This window comes from Bos mutus, chromosome 5 (assembly GCF_027580195.1).
Source record: "Bos mutus isolate GX-2022 chromosome 5, NWIPB_WYAK_1.1, whole genome shotgun sequence".
NCBI classification, from domain to species: domain Eukaryota; kingdom Metazoa; phylum Chordata; class Mammalia; order Artiodactyla; family Bovidae; genus Bos; species Bos mutus.
The window spans coordinates 77,329,324-77,341,616 of NC_091621.1; the positions used below are offsets into that span (position 1 = coordinate 77,329,324).

Genomic DNA, 12,293 nt, shown 5'->3' on the forward strand with positions numbered 1-12,293 from the left:
CAAGAGTTTGCAGTGCCTTCTATATGAGGCATAGTTAAGAGAATCCTATTCAATCGTTCAAAGCATGGAGAGTTCTTCATTAGGTTGGCAATACTTGATCTAATGTGCAAATCAAGACCCCAGGAAAGCATTGGGATTTGGCAGGATTTATTGTTTATAGGTATGAATAATAATGATGAAAACAATGGTTGTTTTTCACTCGCTAAGTCGTGTCTGACTCTTTGTGACCCCATGAACTGCAGCATACCAGGGTTCATTGTCCTTCACTATCTCCCCAAGTTTGCTCAAACTCATGTCCATTGAGTCAGTGATGTTATCCAACCATCTAGTCCTCTGTCGCCCTTCCTCTTCTCCTCCTGCCTTCAGTCTTTCCCAACATCAGGTTCTATTTCAGTGAGTCAGCTCTTCGAATCAGGTGGCCAAAGCACTGGAGCTTCAGCTTCAGCATCAGTCCTTCCAGTGAATATTCAGGATTGATTTCCTGTAGGATTGACCTGTTTGATATCCTTGCAGTCCAAGGGACTCTCAAGAGTCTTCTCCAGCGCCACAATTTGAAAGCGTCAATTCTTCAACTCTCAGCCTTTCTTATCCTCCGACTCATGACCACTGAAAAAACCATAGCTTTGACTATACGGACCTTTGTTGGCAAAGTGATGTCTTTGCTTTTTAATATGCCGTCTATGGAGAAGGCAATGGCACCCCATTCCAATACCCTTGCCTGGAAAATCTCATGGACAGAGGAGCCTGGTAGGCTGCAGTCCAAGGGGTCGCTAAGAGTCAGACATGACTGAGCGACTTCACTTTCACTTTTCACTCATGCATTGGAGAAGGAAATGGCAACCCACTCCAGTGTTCTTGCCTGGAGAATCCCAGGGACGGTGGAGCCTGGTGGGCTGCCGTCTATGGGGTCGCACAGAGTCGGACATGACTGAAGTGACTTAGCAGCATGCCGTCTAGGTTTGTCATAACTTTCCTTCCAAGAAGCAAGCATCTTTTAATTTCATGGCTACAGTCACCATCTGCAGTGATTTTGGAGCCCAAGAAAATAAAATCTGTCATTACTTCTACATTTTCCCCTTCTATTTGCCATGAAGTGATGGGACCAGATGCCAAGATCTTAGTTTTTTGCCAGCTTTTCACTCTTCTCTTTTACCCTCATCAAGAGGTTTTTTAGTTCCTCCTCACTTTCTGCCATTAGAGTGGTATCATCTGCATATCTGAGGCTGTTGATATTTCTCACAGCAATCTTGATTCCAGTTTGATTCATCCACGTTTTCCATGATGTACTCTACATATAAGTTAAATAAACAGAGTGACAATATATAGCCTTGTCATACTCCTTTCCCAATTTTGAACCAGTTAGTTGATCCTTGTAAGGGTCTAACTATTGCTACTTGACCCGCATACAGCTTTCTCAGGAGACAGGTAAGGTGGTCTGGTTTTCCCATCTCTTTAAGAGTTTTCCACAGTTAGTTGTGATCCACACGGTATCTATTATTGAAAACAATGGTGTCTGTTATTAAAATGTCACCCCTAATATTTAGCATAGTACCTGGTACATAATGAGGGCTTCCCAGGTGGTACAGTGGTAAAGAATCTGCCTGCCAGTGCAGGAGACACAAGAGACTCCGGTTCCATCCCTTGATGGGAAAGATCCTCTGGAGAAGGAAATGGCAACCCACTCCAGTATTCTTGCCTGGAGAATCCCATGGACAGAGGAGCCTGGCTACAGAGCTATAGTCCATGGGTTTTGCAAAGAGCCAAACATGACTGAGTGACTAAGCCTGCACTCACACACTGGTACATATAATAGGTAAATATTTTACATATATAGTAAATATTTAATGAAAATATATTTGTTGATTGCATGAGTGGAAAAGAAGGACTAGGTTATCGATTTTATAAGTGTGTTTCTAAATCAATGCTCGTTCCACCTACCTCCATATACAGGAGAACAAGTGCAATGTTACTAAACCTTTGACACTTAACTTGCTGAGGTTCTAACCTTTCACAATATCTCTACTTTGGTCAATAGGAAAGAGCTTTCAAGCCTAAGGCACCGTGCAGCTGTAGATTGTTATTCTAGGCCTAAGAATCACAGTTCTGCTGCTGCTGCTGTGTCGCTTCAGTCGTGTCCGACTCTGTGCTACCCCATAGATGCCAGCCCACCAGGCTCCACCGTCCCTGGGATTCTTCACGCAAGAACACTGGAGTGGGTTGCCATTTCCTTCTCCAATGCATGAAAGTGAAAAGTGAAAGTGAAGTCGCTCAGCTGTGTCTAACTCTTCGTGACCCCATGGACTGTAGCCTACCAGGCTCCTCCGTCCATGGGATTTTCCAGGCAAGAGTACTCTAGTTTTAACCAATAGCTACTGGAGGCATGTGGTGCTAGAGATACCTGTGAACAACGGTCCATTGTGTGAAACTAACTCGACTAGTTGTATCCAAAGGATGACCTGCTCTCGAATGTCAATAACATTGCAAATATTTGTTTTGAAAGGGTACCAAAGGAAACTCCAGAGTGAATTACCATTGGAGCAATTTTCCTATTGCAATCAGTGACTGATGTGCTCAGTAAATTTTATGTCCATATATGATATACATGTGGGTCCGGTACCTAGCGAGGTTACACTCTTGGACTCTCCTTTCACAGGTGATCCACTCTAGGAGCTAAGTAGATCTTTCCCCACTTAGACACTTCAGATTCGGGGGAAGGGGTGGCAGGTGCCATGTCAGGCCACGAAGGTGGCAAGAAGAACCCCCCGAACCAGCCCACGAAGAAAGCCAAGGAGATGGACAAGGAAGATAAGGCATTCAAGCAGAAGCAAAAGGAGGAGCAGAAGAAACTCGAGGAGCTAAAAGATAAGGCCAAGGGGAAAGGGCTCCTAGCCACCAGTGGAATGAAGAAATCTGGCAAAAAGTAAGCTGTTCCTTATGCCTGAGGCAATGATGACCCTTAGTTCCATTCCTGTTAAATCACCTGGGTTCCCTGCCATAATATCTGTTGCCACCTATAGCTAGAATGACGTGTTGTCTTGGAACCTAGTGTACATTTAAGGATAAACTTTTGTAAAAAAAAAAAAAAGAGAAACTTCAGATTCAAGGCTTGGATACAATGAATGGTAATTGTTAAGTGATTTTTCAGTTATGACAGTGAACAGAAGACATTGATGAAGATAATGATTAAAGACAAATTTTCTATTGATACAGACCAGAAGTTTAAATTAGAAATGCCATCTCATTGCTGAAAAGATTCTTGTTTTGAAAATAATTTTTATTAGAGTATTCAAAAGCAGAGACATTACTTTGCCAACAAAGGTCCGTCTAGTCAAGGCTATGGTTTTTCCTGTGGTCATGTACGGATGTGAGAGTTGGACTGTGAAGAAGGCTGAGCGCTGAAGAATTGATGCTTTTGAACTGTGGTGTTGGAGAAGACTCTTGAGAGTTCCTTGGACTGCAAGGAGATCCAACCAGTCCATTCTGAAGGAGATCAGCCCTGGGATCTCTTTGGAAGGAATGATGCTAAAGCTGAAACTCCAGTACTTTGGCCACCTCATGCGAAGAGTTGACTCATTGGAAAAGACTCTGATGCTGGGAGGGATTGGGGGCAGGAGGAGAAGGGGACGACAGAGGATGAGATGGCTGGATGGCATCACCGACTCGATGGACGTGAGTCTGGGTGAACTCCGGGAGTTGGTGATGGACAGGGAGGCCTGGCGTGCTGCGATTCATGGGGTCTCAAAGAGTCGGACATGACTGAGCGACTGATCTGATCTGATAGTTGCTTTAGAATGTTGTGTTAGTTTCTGCTGTACAGCAAAGTGAATCAGTTATGTGTATACATATATCCCCTATTATTTGGATTTCCTTCTCATTCAGGTCATCACAGAGCGTGAGTAGAGTTCCCTGAGCTATATGGGAGGTTCTCATTAGTTATCTGTTTTATACATAGTATCAATAGTGTGGACAAGGAAAGGCAACCCACTCCAGTATTCTTGCTTAGAGAAATCCATGGACAGAGGATCCTAGAGAGCTACAGTCCATGGGGTCGCAGAGTCAGACATGACTGAGCAACACACACACACACACACACACACACACACATCAATAGTGTATATGTGTCAATCCCAATCTCCCAATTTATCCCACCCCTTCCTTCACCCTTGGTGTCCATACATTTGTTCTCTATGTCTGTGTCTCTATTCCCGCCCTGTAAATAAGATCAGGAGACCCGAGTTCGATTCCTGGGTCAGGAAGTTCCCCTGGAGCAGGCAATGGCAACCCACTTCAGTATTTTTGCCTGGAGAATCCCATGGACAGAGAAGCCTGGCAGGCTACATGGTTTCGCAAGAGTTGAACACGACTTAGCAACTAAACCACCATATTATTTTTCTAGATTTCATATATATGCAATAATATATGATATTTTTCTCTTTCTGACTTACTTCACTGTGTATGACAGTCTTTAGGTCCATCTAGGTCTTTACAAGGAACAATTTTGTTCCTTTTTATGGCTGAGTAATGGCTTCCTGGTGGCTCATATGGTAAAGAATCTGCCGGCAATGCAGGAGACCCAGGTTCGATCCCTGGATTGAGAAGATCCCCTGGAGAAGAGAATGGCAACCCTCTCCAGTTTTCTGGTCTGGAGAATTCCATCAACAGAGAAGCCTGGCGAGCTACAATCCATGGGGTCTCAAAGAGTCGGACACGACTGAGCGACTGACACACACATAACAATATTCCACTGTATACGAAAAGAGTCTTAATCCTCTTCTGCCAATACATACCTCTCCATTTATGTAGAGGCATATTTTTTTTAAGGTGTTTTAGTCAGAAAATGGAGAAGGTAATGGCAACCCACTCCAGTATTCTTGCCTGGAAAATCCCATGGGCAGAGGAACCTGGTAGGCTGCAGTCCATGGGGTCGCTGAGGGTTGGACACGACTGAGCGACTTCACTTACACTTTTTACTTTCATGCATTGGAGAAGGAAATGGCAACCCACTCCAGTGTTCTTGCCTGGAGAATCCCAGGGACAGGGAGCCTGGTGGGCTGCCGTCTGTGGGGTCGCAGAGAGTCGGACACGACTGGAGCGACTTAGGAGCAGCAGCAGCAGCAGTCAGAAAATATACATTAAGCACTTGCACTGGGAAATTAAAGACCAATAAGACACGGATCTGTTAACAAACACATGTTCATGTGCCTGACGCACAGTGAGACCAAACAAACCAAAATATCAGAGTTTGGAGTGTGGAGCAGAGAAAGGTGTATGGCAGGGCCATGCTAGGAAAACAGGTGGCTTGTGCCCCCCGACCCCCACCAAAATTCCCTAACTCCCCAAAGGATTTCAGCAAAGCATTTTTAAAGGCCAGGTGATGGAGGGTCCCAGGGTGTGTGATCGTTTGGGCATATTTCTCTGATTGGTTGATGGTGAGGTAACATTATCAATCCTTAGGTGCCAAAAGGATTAAGAGCTATTTGCTGACTATCATCAAGTAGTGCTGGGGTCCAGCCCCGGCTGATCCAGGGTATTCGAAGGGGAGACGGCTTCGGCGACTATTTAAACATTCATCAAAGATATAAAGAGTAATAGAATGAGAATAGCTCAGTAGGAAAATTCAGTAGAGAGAAGAGGCTGAGTAGCTTGGTTTACGCGGGAGACCAATAAAACTTCAAGACAAGAAGTTTGCACCACTTACGTAGGCCGCAGGCATCCTTCCGTTCTCCCGAAGGAAAGGAGACACTGAGGCCTCCCCGGTTGGATCTTAGAAGCCCAGGCATAATTAGTAAGCATGGCGGGTTCTGCGCTCCAGATGGAGACTCAGCCAGAGTGAGAGAGAGAGAGACATGGGGAGACCAGTATTTCGAGAAACTGATCCCAATTCTTTATTTTCCAGAGTCTGTTTTTATACACTGAGATGTTATACAAAAGTCACGTGGGGACAGCAGTCCTGACTTTTATTAAAGTCAAGTGCTTCATACAAATGTATACAGAGGTCTTAGGGGTGTTACATCATCTTCTGGCCAGGGGGGCCTGCTGACAATTTATGACCCTCTCCTTGTGACAGTGGTCAGTCAACCAGAACACTTTTTTCTCCAAGGGTGATTATTCTTAAAACAGACGCCACCCAAATAAAGTTACATTCCTATAGGGTGAGGAGGGTGTAGTGGGTTTTAGTTAAGGAAAGAATTTACTTAGCCTAAGGTCTAATGTGATTTATATCAAAGGTTAATACTTATTTCTTCTATATATTCATTAATGTGTGTAAGGGCAGGGGATGTGGAGACTTAGCAGTAAACATTGGCTCAACAAATGAAAAACCCTTCACCAATACAATTTCTAATCAGCCCACTATACTTATGCTAATAATTGTCTAACTTCTCTAAAGAACCTGTTTTTAGAAGGTTTAAAGCATCTCGTGCCTCTCACAGTTGAGAGGCTGTGAGCAATCATATGTGGCCGGACAAGCCTGTCAGGCAGGCTAGAGAACCTTCAGAGGTGTTTGTAGGTTAAAACACTCTTATCACGCCCAGGAATTATTAACTGGAGCTCTAAGTTAACTCCTTCTCTGAAAGAGGTGGTGGGGGACAGCCCCCCGTAAAGTCAGAGGTGTAAGTGAGAGCACAAAGTAGTAAAGTAGGCAGGCTCTGGTTATGGGGGTAGATGGTCGAGGATTTCCAGGGGGACTCCTGAGGCTTGATCCCGCCTTTGCGTATGTCGAGCCTCCTTCCTCATGACCTTTGCCATGGGCGGAGTGCCTCACGCCGGCCCCCAACAAAGTAGTTAATTTCTTCTATTTGGAAGAAATTGGTGGTGGTTTTTAGCATCTGAAAACCTCATGAAATATGCCTGAATTACCACAGAGGATGTCGGGGAGGGGCCTACCCTGGAAAGGCCCCAGAGGGTCCTGCTCGGCTACACACCTACCTTCAAGATCCTTATAGTTCAGTTATAGTTCAGTGGGGAGAAAGACATCCGTATAGTTCAGTTATAGTTCGGTGGGGAGAAACACAGGTAAATTAATGATTGTGTAAAGACTACATGTTATAATAGAAAAAGCTAGCTAAGGAAGCTCAGATTAGGAAGTCTAATCTTGGCTTCTGGGAGGAGTGCATAAGTTCAAAAATTGTTAAGACTTTGTGTTTTAAGAGCACCTTTGTTGTTTGGTTGCTCAGTCATGTTGGACTCTTTGCAACACCATGGATTACAGCACGCTAGGCTTCCCTGTCCTTCACCATCTCCCGGAACTTGCTCAAACTCATGTTCATTGAGTCAGTGATGCCATCCAACCATCTCTGTCGCTCTCTTCTCCTCCTGCCCTCAACCTTTCCCAGCATCAGAGTCTATTCCAATGAGTCAGCTCTCCACATCAGGTGGCCAAAGTATTGGAGCTTCAGCTTCAGCATCAGTCCTTCCGATAAATATTCAGGATTGATTTCCTTTAGGATGGACTGGTTTGATCTCCTTGCAGTCCAAGGGACTCTCAAGAGTCTTCTCCAACACTACAATTCAAAAGCATCAATTCTTCGGTGTTTAGCCTTCTTTATGTTCCAACTCTCATATCCATACGTGACTACTGGAAAAACCATAGCTTTGACTATATGGACCTTTGTTGGCAAAGTAATGTCTCTGCTTTTTAATATGCTGTCTAGGTTTGTCATAACCTTTCTTCTAAGGAGCAAGCATCTTTTAATTTCATGGCTGCAGTCACCATCTGCAGTGATTTTGGAGCCCAAGAAAATAATAACCCCGTGAACAGTATGAAAAGAGCAACTTAAGGTTCATAGCAAAATTGAGAAGAAAGTACAGAGATTTCCCATAGGCCCCGCCCCCACCCATGCATCGCTAAGTCGCTAAGTTGCTTCAGTCATGTCCGACTCTGTGCGACCCCGTAGATGGCAGCCCACCAGGCTCCCCTATCCCTGGGATTCTCCAGGCAAGAACACTGGAGTGGGTTGCCATTTCCTTCTCCAATGCATGAAAGTGAAAAGTGAAAGTGAAGTCGCTCAGTCGTGTCTGACCATCAGCGACCCCATGGACTGCAGCCCACCAGGCTCCTCCATCCATGGGATTTTCCAGGCAAGAGTACTGGAGTGGGGTGCCATTGCCTTCTCTGCCACCCATGCATAGCCTGCTCTATTACCAACATCCTGAAGAAGAGAGGTATATTTGTTACACAGGTTTCCCAAGTGGCTCTGTAAAGAATCCACCTGCTAATGCAGGAGATGCAAGGGACACAGTTTCGATCCCTGGATTGAGAAGATCCCCTGGAGTAGGAAATGGTAACCCACTCCAGTATTCTTGCCTGAAAAATCCCGTAGACAGAGGAGCCTGGCATGCTATATAGTCCACTGGGCTGCAAAGTCAGATACAACCATGCGACGGAGCTCACACACATGCATGTACAATGAACCTACACTCACCCATCAAAATCCTTCCAAGTCTATAGTTGACCTTAGGTTCATCCCTAGTGTTGTACATTCTGTAGGCTTGGACAAATACATAATGATAAGTATCCACCATTACAGTTTTCTACAGAGTATTTTCACTGCCCCCCAAATGCTCCGTGTTTAGCCTATTCATCTCTTCCCCTTTTCATAAACCCTGGCAAACACAAGTCTTTTTTACTATCTCCAAATTTTTGCCTTTTCTAGAATGTCATGTACTTGGAGTCATACAGCATGCAGCCTTTTCAGACTGGCTTCTTTCACTTTCTAATACGTGCTTGAGGTTCCTCTGTGTCTCTTCATCTTTCTCTTCCAATGTCTAGACCAGAGGTTGTTTATATACCCACCTAAGGATACCTTGGGCTTCCCAGGGCTCTAGTGGTAAAGAACCCACCTGCCAATGCAGAAGACATAAAAGCTGTGGGTTCAGTCGCTGGGTGGGGAAGATCCCCTGGAGAAGGAAATGACAACCCACTCCAGTATTCCCGCCTGGAGAATCCCATGGACAGAGGAACCTGGCAGGCTGGAGTTCATGGGGTTGCAAAGAGTCAGACACGACTGAAGTGACTTACCAAGGATATATATTAAAAGCTTCTTCGCTCAGTCGAGTCTGACTCTTTGCGACCCCATGGACTGTAGCCTATCAGGCTCCTCTGTCCATGGGATTTTCCAGGCAAGAGTGTTGGAGTGGATTGCCATTTCCTTCTCCAGGGGATCTTCCTGACCCAGGAGTCGAAATCCAGGTCTCCTGAATTGCAGGCAGACACTTTACTGTCTGAGCCACCAGGGAAGCCCATTGGGAAGGATACATTGGTGGCTTCCAAATTTTGGCGGTTATGAATAAAGCTACCATAAAAACCTGTGTTCAGGGTTTTGTGTGGACAGAAGTTTTCAACTCTAAGTTAAACCTTGAAGGATGAAGTTCAGTTAATGAGATGGACAGAGAAAAGCTGAATATTCTAGATGGAGAAAACACAGCCTGACTATTCAGGGAATTTCATCCTGATCAGCATGAAGTTTGACTGTATAGAAAGGAATAGAACATTGCTCTGGGGTCAGGGCAATGAGGTTCTCATATGCTAAATTTGAAACTTTATCCTGAAGCCATGAGGATTATTGAAGGTTTTTTAGTAGGGCAGTGACAGGTTCAGAGACCTGACTAATATTCTAGAAAATTCTCTGTGCCAGTCACATGAATGATGCATTGAAGGAAGTGCGGCCAGAGGCCTCCTGCCTTCCAAGAAATGAAAGAAGTCAAGAAGCCCTGAACTATGCATGGAGACAAAAGATAAATTAAGGAGAGAGGCTTTTCAGATGTGGTGACAGGTTGGATATGGTGGTGAGGTTAACCAGATTTCTGGCTTGGGAGCCTCCAAGGCTTCTGGCATGGAGTGCCCAGCAGGATAAAGACACAGGAGAAGGAGCTAGTCTGGAGTAGATAGAGGTATAATGAGTTTTAGAAAACGTGAACCCTGGTTTTATCACTCAGGAGCTGTGTGATCAAGAATAAACCCTTTGGGACTTCCCTGGTGGTCCTGTAGTTAAGACTTTGCCTTCCAATGTAGTGGGTGTGGTCTCAAAAACTGGTCAGGGAACTAAGATCCCACATGCATTGTTGCTGTTGTTTAGCCACTAAGTGGTGTCTGACTCTTTGGGGACCCCTATGGACTGTAGCCCGCCAAGCTCCTCTGTCCATGGAATTTCCCAGGCAAGACCTCTTTCAGTTCCATCAGCCTGGTGGTTTATATAAATCTCAAGGGATGATTGTATTGTAATGGTGAGCAAAGGAAAGAGCATGAGATTTGTAATCAGAGAATCCTAAATCCTAGCTTTACCACTTACAACCTAGTTACCAGGAAGAGGTTATCTGTTTATGGGCATCAGATGAGCTTAAAATATAAAACAATGGAATATTACTAAGCCATTAAAAAGAATGAAATAATGCCAATTGCAGCATCATAGATGAATCTAGAGATTGTCATACTGAGTGAAGTAAGTCAGGCAGGAAAAGAGAAATATCATATGATATCTCTTATATGCAGAATCTAAATGATACTTTTATCATTTCTTTAATATACTTTCTTTAATATACTTCTTTAATAATACTTTTATCACTTCAATGTAAATGAACTTATTTACAAAATAGATACAGACTCACAGACCTAGCGAATGAATTTATGGTTGCCAGAGGGGAAAGGATAGTTAGGGAGTTTGGGATTGACATGCACATACTGCTATATTTACAATGGATAACTAAAAAGGACCTACTGTACAGCACAGGGAGCTCGGCTCAATGTTATGTGACAGTCTGGAGGAGAAGGGAGTTTGCAGGGGAGAATGGATACGTGTATATGTATGGCTGAGTACTTTTGCTGTCCATCTGAAACTATTAAAACATTGTTAATCGCCCAAGTCACTTCACTTGTGTCTGACTCTTTGCAACCCTATGAACTATAGCCCACCAGGCATCTCTGTCCATGGGATTCTCCAGGCAAGAATTCTGGAGTGGGTTGCCATGCCCCTCCTTCAGGGATCTTCCCAACCCAGGGATAAACCCACAGCTTTTCTGTCTTCTGCATTGGCAGGAGGGTTCTTTACCACTTGTGCCACCTGGAAAGCCCAATTGGCTTATACACCAATATAAAATAAAAAGTTTTTAAAAATTAAAAAAATTAGATTTTGACTCAATTTGTAAATATATATATATAATGAAATCATAGTTTATTTGAAAACTCAGGGCATTAGCTAAAATTTTGTGAAACAATATGATCTGTAAAGTTCTGAAAATGCAATAGCCACCCAACTCCTGAATGGGAAAGCATTGCTACCTTGACATCCTTGACCTGCCAAAGTTGACAGTTTCTGTTACACATTATCTCTACTTCCTTCTTGCCTTTTCTACTTTCAGAATGCCTGTGGGTAAATGTCAAGGTTCCCAGAAAGTAGACTTGTGGCATCCACTTTCTTTTGAAGATGCACAAACACCCTAACACAAGAATCAGCATTTTCTATTCATTCTTCTCTCATTTCCAGCTCCTTCCTTCACCATCTAGTGTTTTTTTTTTTTTTTTTTTTTGTATGGTTGCCACTGCCAAACTCCCAGCTTTGGGAACTAGAATAGGAACTTTGTGCTTTGATGTTGTGGATTCCAAACTTAAGTCTATCCAGCACCTCTCTTTTTCCATCTGTAAAAGAGGATTTAAAATTTTGCAGCATACATATGCAAATATTGAGTCATAATGTTGTACATCTGAAACTAATATAATGTTGTATGTCAATTACATCTCAATTTTTAAAAATATCAAAAGGGCTTCCCTAGTGGCTCCGATGGTAAAGAATCCGCCTGCAATGCAGGAAACCTAGGTTAGATCAATGGGTTGGGAAGATGCCCTGGAGGAAGGCATGGCAACCCATTCCAGTATTCTTGCCTGGAGAATCCCCACGGACAGAGGAGCCTGGTGTGTTACAGTCCATGGGGTCGCAAAGAGTCGGTCAGGACTGAGTGACTAAGCATAGCACAGTGGCTTAGTGGTAAAGAATCTGCCAATCTATACAAGGGGACAGGGGTTCAATCCCTGGTCTGGGAAGATCCCACATGTTGTAGGACAGCTAAGCCCAAGCACCACAACTACTGAACCAATGATCTAGAGCCCAAGCTGTGCAACAAGAGAAGTCACCTCAATGAGAAGCCCAGGCACCTTAGTAAAGAGTAGCCGCTGTACCACACAACTAGAGAAAGCCTTCCTGCAGCAAGGAAGACCCAGTACAACCAAAAATAAATATAAACAAATGTCATGTTAAAAAATGAAAAAGAGCAATACATTAAAAAAAAAAAAAAACCGCAAA

The 12,293-nt window shown here is 43.9% G+C and overlaps 1 protein-coding gene across 1 annotated transcript; it reads left to right on the top strand.

Annotated features, from left to right (window-relative positions):
* Nucleotides 1–2,729: 2,729 nt before the first annotated feature.
* On the top strand, nucleotides 2,730–2,924 carry LOC138987845 (translation machinery-associated protein 7-like). The gene has a single exon (XM_070370035.1). The coding sequence runs from the start codon at nucleotides 2,730–2,732 to the stop codon at nucleotides 2,922–2,924; it is 195 nt and encodes a 64-aa protein (XP_070226136.1).
* The last annotated feature ends 9,369 nt before the right edge of the window (nucleotides 2,925–12,293 follow it).

Excerpts from the sequence above, each read along its gene's own strand:
- LOC138987845 (XM_070370035.1), top strand. The coding sequence starts at position 2,730 with ATGTCAGGCCACGAAGGTGGCAAGAAGAACCCCCCGAACCAGCCCACG.